At 36.0% G+C, this 10,912-nt stretch overlaps 1 protein-coding gene across 1 annotated transcript; it reads right to left on the bottom strand.

Moving 5' to 3' along the window:
• Positions 1–467: 467 nt before the first annotated feature.
• Positions 468–6,864, bottom strand: LOC108379433 (protein trachealess-like; the record flags this gene model as incomplete). The annotated part of the gene is made up of 4 exons (XM_017635776.1): positions 6,672–6,864; positions 5,943–6,010; positions 1,839–2,127; positions 468–589 (listed from the first exon to the last, which is right to left on the bottom strand). Coding segments are annotated over exons 1-4 (627 nt in total), but the record flags the coding sequence as incomplete, so codon positions are not given.
• Between the last annotated feature and the right edge of the window lie 4,048 nt (positions 6,865–10,912).

Here is a 10,912-nt window from a genome sequence, read left to right as displayed (position 1 = left end):
TTTTCATGCTCTCGCCCCTAGGATTTTCTATACCGAAAAAATATAACCCTGTTTTTATTTTCGTTTGGAAAACTATATTTCTCTCCAGCACACTTCCAATAATAATACCCAGATGTTTATGTAACCAGGTTTTAATATTAACAATTTTTTATAGGTCCCCAAAAAACACCAAACATTCAATGGTTGCCCATAAAAATCTTTTGTATTAAAAAATGGTAAAATAAACAATTGGGTATTATTATTTGAAGTCTCCTAAAGTAAAAAAGAGTTTTCGAAATAAAAGCAAAAAATAGGGGTATATTGTTTTCGATATAGAACAGGGGGTGAGAGCATTGAAATTCGGACTTTACCCTAGAATAAATGTATGTATGTACATATGTATGTATGTATGTGAAATACTACATTTTTTAACAACAGTTTGTAAATTTGAATATATGTATGTAGATGCATAAATACTGCGTACATACCCGGTAGCCGGAGGATTTGAAATGGCAGCCTCGTTTGGTAAGTGTCGATTTCATGCGAATACAAAACGATCGCTCGTAGCCTTTGTACCCGCTGGTAGAGGACACTGTCATTTGCGCAGAGACTGAAAAAAGTTAAATTAAATTGAATAACGCAATCAGTATCTAAGCATAAATTTAAAAAGCTTCATTTATCCATGCACAGTGGCGAAGATCTAAATAGGGCCACGACATTTTTGCAAGGTTTGGCTATTTTTCTTTTGCTTCATTTAATGTTTATTATTTATTTTTTATGAAAGTGTAGCTTATTTCCTAAAAAAAACCAGATATATGTAAAGCCAAGTTTCAGACTTGATGCAAAAACCATGAAAATTCTGCAAAGTTTCACGAAAATTTGCAAATTTTTTTAATCAGAATCTCAAAAGAAATTATTTCTTTGCAGTTTTGTTTCCATAAATATGGTTACCGTAGCTGGGTTAAGGCGGATGTGGTTGCCGTTGTCTGCCTTTTTTTAGGAGCGCTTTTCGTTTTGTATCCATATTTGGTCCCACGACTGGCGGACAAAGAGGGTTGTCCAGGCAGAGGAAGGCGCTGTAATTGGGTAAGGTCAAATAGCTCCGACTAGGACAACTGGGATTTATAAGAAGCCGTGTCTCGCTAATCCTCAGTAAGGGTCACATGACACCTTGATCCGGACTTTAAAGTAGAAAGCAAGAGGATTTGGGGTAGGGATTACGGTGAGGTGAATTCGTTAAGAAACTTTTAACAAAAAAAGAAATGTCCCTTCAATAGCCTTCAACAAAAACGTAAAATTTTAATTATTACAATTGAGCTCTAGTTGTGATTAACGGTGTGGCAATCCCGGTACAAGTTCTTAGTTCAAATTCAACGTCAAGTACATATGTATATATCTACATTTATGTACCTACATATGTATAAATGTGTAAATTATTATCTAGGCAAAAAGGGAAAAATTCTGGGACACCTTGTTGAACATTTTAAGTATGCAAGTGCACACAAGTTTGCATCTACATTAGTGTGCGCTTTATGTTTCAACCAACTTTTGGAAATCTGGGGCTCATCTTTCCGTTAGATTAGAAAATTTTTCCTAGAGCACCTTTTATGAACAAATGAGTTTTGCTTTGTAGCTTAAAAACAATTTTTCCATACAAATAAAGCGCGCACTAATGTACTATACATATGTACATGCAAGCATTTGTATCTGTATTTACTTATGTATGTATGTACATATGCGGGCAGGTTCTGCAACTCACTTCCGAATGAATTTCATCCAAAGTCACATTGAATTCAATTTGAATGGGGTTGAAATTCACTCGAAAGTGCCTTACCTTTGAGACCTTTTGTCGAACTTACCGTCGGGGTTATTCGTGCCGTGAGTGCCAATGCCGTCGTCTGACGCACCTGAAGTGGGCGACGCCAGGCCAGTTGTGCCGTTGCCATTACCACCACCAGCAATGCCGCCGTTAGTTAAGCTTAATCCCAGTTGATCGGCAATTTCCGCGTGGTCGCTCTGATGAACGTAGTCGAATATGCTACTTCCTGTCATTTCCACCTGAGACAGACCCAAGTAAATAGAGACTGTTTCCGATATGTATAAAAATCGACCATCTGCAGCAACGGCTAATGCGAATCCATCGAGGGACTGGAAGGAAGGCAAAACAATATACATACATACACGTTGGTCCAGGCTGATTACTATTTCAACATAATATAATATTCCTGTTTTCCTTAATTTTTAGCTAATATCTAATCTCATCATTGCTGATGCCCAAAATTTGACATTGCAGAATAAAATGTAAACAAAAATGACAATCCATGGACCACTTCGAATGAAGAAAATCAAAATTGCAACCCTGCTGCTGTTACCTATTCAACGTGCCTTTCAACCTGGTGAAAACGAAATGTGTGGTTTCCTCCACCAGCCCATAAAACCTACAGTCCGCCCCTACAGAAAGACCCATCTAATTTAAATGGTATGTTAACTTGCAGTGTGCTTTCAGGTAGCCAGTAAGAATTTTAAGTTCAAGGAGTCTTTCGGAATTCCTCCTGGTAGGAGCTATGAATCTCTTTGATTGTCTTATTCGCTTTGACTTCCGCTAGTGGGCAGCAATCTGAGATTATTCCCAGCTAGCTCCTAAGTAGTTCTGCAGTGTATCCTTTAGATGTACCACTGAATAGCTCGGGACCATGCAAGCGATTTTGGTCTCCACGTTTTGCGAGTCAGCCAGCCCTGTCGTTGCCTTCGAACCCTTCAAACCCTTCATGTCCCGGAACTCACCACAGCGTTACGCTATTGTGGGCTCCCAGGAGGTTTAAGAGTTCACAAGCCTTGATGCCGTTTTAAACGATTCTAAGATCTTTAACGCAGCCTGAATATCCCACATAATATTTATTCTGGCCTCATTTGCCGTCTACGATGACATTCGCGACCACAGACTTCAGTTGCGAAGAGCTCCGCCTGGAATATGGTTGGGTACAAGCTCATTGACATACTCTTCTGAAATCTTGGTCCACGTATGCCATAAAGTATGTGTATCGGCAATAATAACGTTTGTACTTAAAAATCAGGTATATTTATATGTTTGCGGCCGCCGTTATACGAACGCACCAGTGAAATATTCGTTGAAAAAAGGTTGCTAAAATGTTTGGAGATACTTTTTTTTTTTATTTTTCGCAAACAACTATTACTCATTGTGACGAAACCTACCAAAATCCAATCAATGCTACCAACCTACCAAATGGAAAAAAACCTACCAGTTTTGATAGGAAAAGCCCATGTGTGGCAACACTGGCGCACTGTCTCAAACCATTCATAGAGCATAGAGGGAAGACAACCTACTGCCGTCCCTAAATTGGAGCGCAAAGCGTTGCGTTTTCCAGTGCCAACGAGTGTCACCGCGCTCTACACCCAAATAAACGCGTCGTAATTTTGTGCGTTTTCTTGTTTCCTCTTTAACTTTTTATGCTATCTCTTTCTTTCCGTCTTCTGAAACCAACTTCAACACGTAACGCCCTGTCAAAAATGAAAATTCCATTTGGTCGACGCTAGCGCCGCTTTATTAGGTGCATTTTTTTTGTAAACGAGTGACAAAAGAACGCTCAACTCGGGTGAAATTCCCTTTTAGCTACTTAAGCAACCCTGTTGGCATCTGGCAAGAAGCAAGTGATTAATTAACGGAATTTAGATACCAAAACCAATGGAAATGAGTAATTATGCGAGGAAATAGCGTAAAATATAGATTTATTTGCAATATATAAATCATGAAGGAAACAGGGCCTGAAACCCAGGGATGTCATCGCAGCACTTTGCAGCTTAGAAAACGTACCTAACGAGGTTGGTCTAGCAGTGAACGAAAACAAGACAAAGTTCCTCCTGGCAACATATAAAGAGTCCACGCGTTTCGGGACACACGTCACTGTTGCCAGATATAACTTTGAAGTAGTGAAGGACTCTGTCTACCTAGGGTCCCGCATGAACACCACCTACAACGTCAGTCTGAAAACAAAGTGAAGAATAACTCTCTTACCAACAGGTGTTACTTTGGGCTCGGTGGGCACTTGAAAAGCACGACGAACAAAAGTCACGCTCTACAAATCCCTCATCATGCCCGTTCTTTTTTATGCCACACGAACATGGACGTTGTCTAACAAAGGTGAGAAGGCTTTGGGTGCCTTCGAGAGAACTATACTACACAAGATCTATGGCCCAGTTGGCGTGGGCGACGCCACTCGAAGAAGATGGAATGACGAACTCTACGAGCTTTTTAACGACATGGACATAGTTAAGCGCTGACTTGGACATGTTGTACGTATGGATGACGACGCTCCGGTGAAAAGATCCTTCGACTCCCATGGGTGGACAACGAAAGCAAGGGCGCCCACGACTGCAATGGAAGGATCTGTCCGCACCTGAGATGAACAGCTGGCGCAGATCTGAAAATGAGAGAGGCGACTGGGGAAGTTTTTTGTTATCGGCCCAAACCGACATACGGTTGTAGTGCCAAATAAGAAGAAGAAGATAAGGTAAAGTAAATACTGAATTAAAATACCCTTAAAGAATGTGCACTATACATATGTCGAATCTAGTTATGAGATTATAAATTACATGTCCAAGATTAAATACTTTCGGAAATATCGTCGGTGATACTGCAAAACGGTCTATGTCTATTAGCACCCTTGACACTTAGATGGTCTCTTACGTGGACCGGAATGCAACTGTAAAGCGATCAGATACAGATAACAGATCCATTAACCACCAGGGGTCATAAGTGACATAGAACGTTTTGAAGCATCACCTACGACCTATTAACTAACACCCCTATTCATAAAAAATATGTTTCATAAATCGAAAATTTATCTTGAAAATCTCACTTCATAAAGCTCTTCAAACCTATTTTATTTTTTAAGGTGCCGGGCTTGGCATATGAGCAGATCAGCTGATTTTTTGTTTTCAAATTATTTGGTCTCTAAAGTGTCAAATGTGTATAGTTTTTTTTTTATTTTTTCTTAAAATCGTCAAAAAGTATTTTCATGTAAATTTTTTTTTTTTTTCATAAAAAGAAGAGATTGAAAACCATCTTTTGGAACGTTGGGTAAGCAAAGAAACACATGCAAACAGATTTAGCAAGAAAGCAATTAATTAAAATTGAATTAAAATTTTTTTTAATTTTCGTTTACATTTAACATGGCCTACTATGATATTAAAAAAAAAAAGTTTATATTTTTTGACACTTGAGACACCTCAAGCAACAACAAAATACAAGTAAATGTTGTTTTTGCTCTAATGCTACTACCTGTTTAATATGGCTTCACGCCTGATACTTGCTAGGTTTGTTAATAACAAAAAATAAAATTTATGTATTTATGTATGTATGTATATTAGCGTGGGCCGAAAACCCACTTTTTTAGAATTTTGATTGGTAATAGCAAAATTATGGTTCATTATGCTCTAAAAACAATCTGTGAGAAAGATGACAATTTTTGGTCAAGGCTCGCCCAAGTCCATTAAAGTTCAATGTGCTCAAAAATTAAAAATTAATAAATACATTAATTAATACGTTTTTTTTTTAATAAAATTGCAAGTATCTTGGAAAGTATTAGTTCTACATAATTGCGTATATGGACCTTTTTTGTAGATAATCGAAGTAAGCTAAGAACAAATTTTTTGTATGACTTGAACTTTGACGGACTTGGGCGAGCCTAAGATATTGACCAAAAGTTGCCATCTTTCACACAGATTGTGTTTAGAGCATAATGAACCACATTTTTGCTATTACCAATCAAAGTTCTAAAAAAGCGGATTTTCGTCGCAAGCGTGTAAATGTGTTAGAATTTTTGCCCAAAGTGCTCAGCAATGTCTTGTAGCGAAAGTATGTTCAAGATCGTGTTAATTAAAACGCTTTTGAAAAACGTCGTGTGCAATATGGTTATATTTTATTGATTTGTAATACTACTGACCTGTAAAATGTGAGTGCCTTGATGTTGCTCGAATAAATCCACGGCGGGACTACGTCGAATTGCAGCGCCTGCGAAAAAGAGTTTTGTAACAAAAGTAATTGTAAGTATTTTTTGGTCCATTACATCACAACTTTTACTTCATTGCGAAATAGTAGTTCCCTATTTAAAAATAAGCTACACGAAACCAATAAGAAAATCTACATATATGGATTTTCTTCAAGAATACATTATTTTCGTATTAAGAAGGAAAACCCTATTGAGGAGTAAAATCAACAGCCGCTATCGAATCGCCAACAGTTAGCGAGTGGCGAAACGAACGGAACACAACAAACATAACAAGTAGAGAAGTGGCAAATCGAAGGTGGAAAATAAGAAATTCCCTTGCTCGGTTTAGGTTACCTACCTACATATTTAATTGAATGCTAAAAAATAAAAATAAGCCTTCGCTGCCACTGGTGGCTTCCAGCTCTACCTATTTGGCTATGGAGTAGAAAAAGTACTGCTGGTAAATTCAAATACATAATTCTCTAAAACAATTAGGAAGATATTCGTTTAAGCAATTAAAAAGAAAATGTGTGTGTTATGTAATGTTTTCTAGTAAAAAATTTAACTAAAAATTTTCCTCCTTGTTTTTAAAAGATATCTTATGGTTCTTATTTCTTCGCCTACGAGCTTTTCATAGAAAAATCTTTAATTTTTTTTTTTAGCCATATTAGGTCTTAAACTTACTTTTCAATTTGCTACTGCTCGACTGTTCACGGCTCCATGGTGGATCGCCCTGCCCAGAGAAATCTCTTAGTTTGAGATAACTTATTGTCAGTCTTATAATGGAAGCCTTATCCAACTGGCTAGTGATAGCCGCAGGTAGAGGCAGCATTTTCGCCAGCTCGTAGAATTCATAATTTTCCTTTCCCCGCCGTGATCTCGCTGCGTCCCGAGATTTTTCCTTTCGAAGCTCGAGAATTCTGTAAAGACATACATCAAATATTTTTACTAAAAGAGCTTTTGGAAATGTACTTTATATGCACACAAATGTTTGTACATTTCTGGAAAATACATACATAAGTATGTATGTATATAAATCTGTAAGTTATTATTTGCTATTTCTTGCTATTTTTAGGAGTGAATATTTTGAAATTGTAAATAAATTCGCTATTCTATATTTTCTATGCACATCCCTAAAGTTATAAAAATAAACAATAGTTTTCAATATTATTTTGTTACCCGTAGATACATACAAATATCGTCGATAGTACACTGCTACTCAGCAGCATAAGTTCAACATGATTCTAACTGTTTGGAGTATCTATCTAGTAAAGATTATCAGCAAGATGTTTTTATACATACATACATTCAGCGTTAAAGTCGGTTAAATTCGCAAACAAACAATCGCAAAAAAACAATCACGAAATGGGAGATACATATAATTTAATTGCTCAAAAGTAATTTAAATTAAAAACAAATGGGTTTCATTGCAGTCCTTTTTTAAAATAATAAATAAATAATCCTCCTGCGTGTATTACTTGATTGGGCGGGTTGAGCGGCAGTAATTGGCGATGGAGTCTCCCTCCCAGCACAAATCTAACACCGAATTTTTACGTGGCAGCTTTAGTAGACGTCCAGGTCCATTGCATTGTTTGTTTTATTTTTTTTATTTTACATTAATTATCATACTAGGGATGCAAGTCAAAAAAATGCATCGATTCATATCGATATATCGTATAAAAACATCAATATTTTCGAAGCATCGAATGAAAATAGCAACAGTTTCTTTCAATTAAAAATATACAACATGAAAGTGAAACAATCGGAGCTTCGATAAATGTTTAGGTATTAACTCACAGTGAAATGTATTCATTGATTTAAATAGTTACAAATCCCAGTTTTTTTTTGAGAAGCTTTCGAAAAAAGTTTCCGGAAGGTACTGAAGTACATATTTACATCACTTTATAAACTAGCAATTAATTAGTGCAAATAACTGCACATTTAGAATAGTTACTAGAGCAAAGAGCTTGGAAGCATACAAAATAATTTTAATATGTACAGTGCACATTGCACACAAAAGTCGATGCATCGAAAAAAATACATCGATATATCGATATATATCGGAAGGTCCAACACATCGGTTTTATTCGATAGATCGAATATCCGATGCATTGATATTTTTTCTGCATCCCTATATCATACTACATATACATAGTCAGTACCATGTCAGTCTACCGAATGCTTATTCAATTAAGCTGCCTTTACATGAGGCGATTTGCCAGGCGATTCAACATTGCTCTGGAAAAATCGCTCGTGTAAATGGTGATTGAAAAATCGCTTGCCTCAAAGTAGACAGTAAGTCAACTTTTGCAGGCGATTATCGCCTGTCAAAAAATCGACTCATGTAAAGGCAGCTTAACGATACATTGCGCTTGCGTTTAGAATGATAAGTAAGTTGGCAAACCGTCAAATTTCTAGTCTTTGTAGAAGCAGAGGATACTGACTTTAACAAAGTGTCGACTCCCACACTTTTTCCTAATGACAACAACAGTTTTTTTTTGCTCTCCTGCAAAATACCCATTTTAACATTCGATAGTTTGACATGGTAGCGAAGATATGTCTTAAATACATATAACAGAGTCTAAGGAGATACGACAGAGCCCAAGGATTATCGACAGCGGCTATAAATAAGAAACATCGATACTATCGATTATACTCCATCCATCTCTATTGTCGGCTTGATAAAGATTTGTAGTGGAGTTAGGACTGAATGAATGAATGAACAAAAAAGTTAGGTAGGTATGTAGATAGGTGTTCAGGTGTGAAAATACTTACATATTGAAGATTATGTCAATGCCATTCAACTCAAAAATATAAATAATTGCTGGCAATTTGTTTCGTTAGTGAGGTGCATTGTCATGCGAATGCAACGCTGCAAACATAGAGTATGAACATATGAATGTATTTATGCTTGTATATTTGTTATCAAGGCATGTGTAGCTTTACACATACAGACATACATACATATACTATAAGCACTAGTTAGTTATAAATATGTTCCCATTCGACAAAGTGATGAAGTCTTTCCCACCAATTGTGTGGCCCGGCCCATTCGTCAAGTGCAACAATTGATGAAAAATTGGCCGGCTCTCTTGTTGGCTTACAAACATACAGATGATGTACATACATACATACTTTTAACTCATGTGTACATCATGGAATGTTGGCGTTTAATCTGCAGAGAAATGTCGTTGGAACAGCCATTCTGCACATTCATACATATTTATGTTTGCACATACATATAAACGAACACAAGTGAGCAATATTTTAGCGCTGCATTCATCAATCAAGGCATTCTCATTCATAAAAGCATCCACCGAAAAACTCAGATGCTTCTTGTATTATACATATACATACATACATACATACATATGCACATATTGTAAGTATGAGTACACACATTTATTGTACATACATATGTAAATATTTACCTATTTTCACCACGGCTTATAGTTATGAACAAGCAACTAGTTACAAGTAAATCATCTACATATCTGCGGCTTTCAGTGTTTCTTTCAGCGTTTCTTTCACCCCCGTTTTTCTCTATGTGTTTGCGGCAAATTTCGGTGATGCTTACGTAAAAATCAAACCCCAACAGAATTCTACATGTTAAGTGCTATGCGTTGGGTAGCCGCTTACACGTAAAGCCCCTTTAACAGATTCTTATGTGACAGCTCTCATGCAAAGCCAAGTATGCATAACTGGGATATTAGCGTCGGTTTCTTTGGTAGAGCAATGTTATAGGTATTATTTACATATGTACACACAATAAGTACTACAAATGTTTTTTTTTTGTTTTATATTTATACATACATACATTAAAATACATGTATGTATGTACATATTATGTACATACATATATGTAAATGCCGGCATCTCGCAATGGTCATCAAAATGTAAGACTAACATTTATACACTTTTAGATTTAAGAAGTTGTAAGTATGCATACATCCAAATACATATGTAGATATGTATGTATGTACGTACGTACACTTCCACTCAGAAAAATAGGGCTCAAGATGATTTTCAACTTTAACTGTTTGGTGCAGATTGCCCGCATATACAAACGACACGAAAAACAACCACAGAAAAAAAAACAAAATTTAATTGTACATTTACAAAAACAAGATCTAACAGTTAAAGTTCTAAATCACGTTGAACCTTTTCTGCTGAGTGGCAGTGCACTTCACACGTATGTATCTACATACATATATTTCTGTACATATGTATGTATGTATGTAAATACATGCATACATAATCAACTACAAAGGCATAGCAACAAAATTAAAATTGCGGTAAGCATCTTTGCTCTCGTTGATATGATGGTTTCTTATGATTTTAGTAAAAAAAAAAATCCACTTTTTTTATTTTCAGTTTTTCTTTGTCTTGGTTTTGCCGAAAGCTTGTTAAAGTACATTTTTAACTGGGATTGCATTTAAACCTTTCTGACTGTCTGACTTAACAGATGTGTATCTTAAAGCATAAACATATTTTTAAGCAATTAAACGTATTAAGGCAACGAAGCACAAATGGACAAATTCGAATGAATCTGATTTTGTCCATGTGTCTGGCACGGGCCAATTGCCCGAATACTTAGTAGGTAGGTATTCGTTTTTATTATAACTCAACTGGAGGCATTGCGAACACGTGTTAATATAATTAAACGTATACAAATTAGCAAATAAACAGCACTGCTACCAAATACTTATAATTACACTCTAAAAAATCTGTTTGAAAATGCGACTATAAATCAAGTATATTTTTGTTTATTTTTAAATTTTTTTGGTAAATTTACACGATGAATATATATTTTTTTTCGTTTACATATTTTCGTGTGTAAAAATCCTTTTTGTTAGCGGCTTTACACAATTCTACGGGTGAAATTAAACAGCAGATGTGTATTTTGTAGCTTGTACACACCTTCG

The sequence above is a fragment of the Rhagoletis zephyria genome, unplaced genomic scaffold (assembly GCF_001687245.7).
Source record: "Rhagoletis zephyria isolate East Lansing unplaced genomic scaffold, Rhagoletis_zephyria_1.1 Rzeph_scaffold_16363, whole genome shotgun sequence".
In the NCBI taxonomy this organism is placed as follows: Eukaryota; Metazoa; Arthropoda; class Insecta; order Diptera; family Tephritidae; genus Rhagoletis; species Rhagoletis zephyria.
This window is presented reverse-complemented; position numbering and strand designations above follow the sequence as displayed.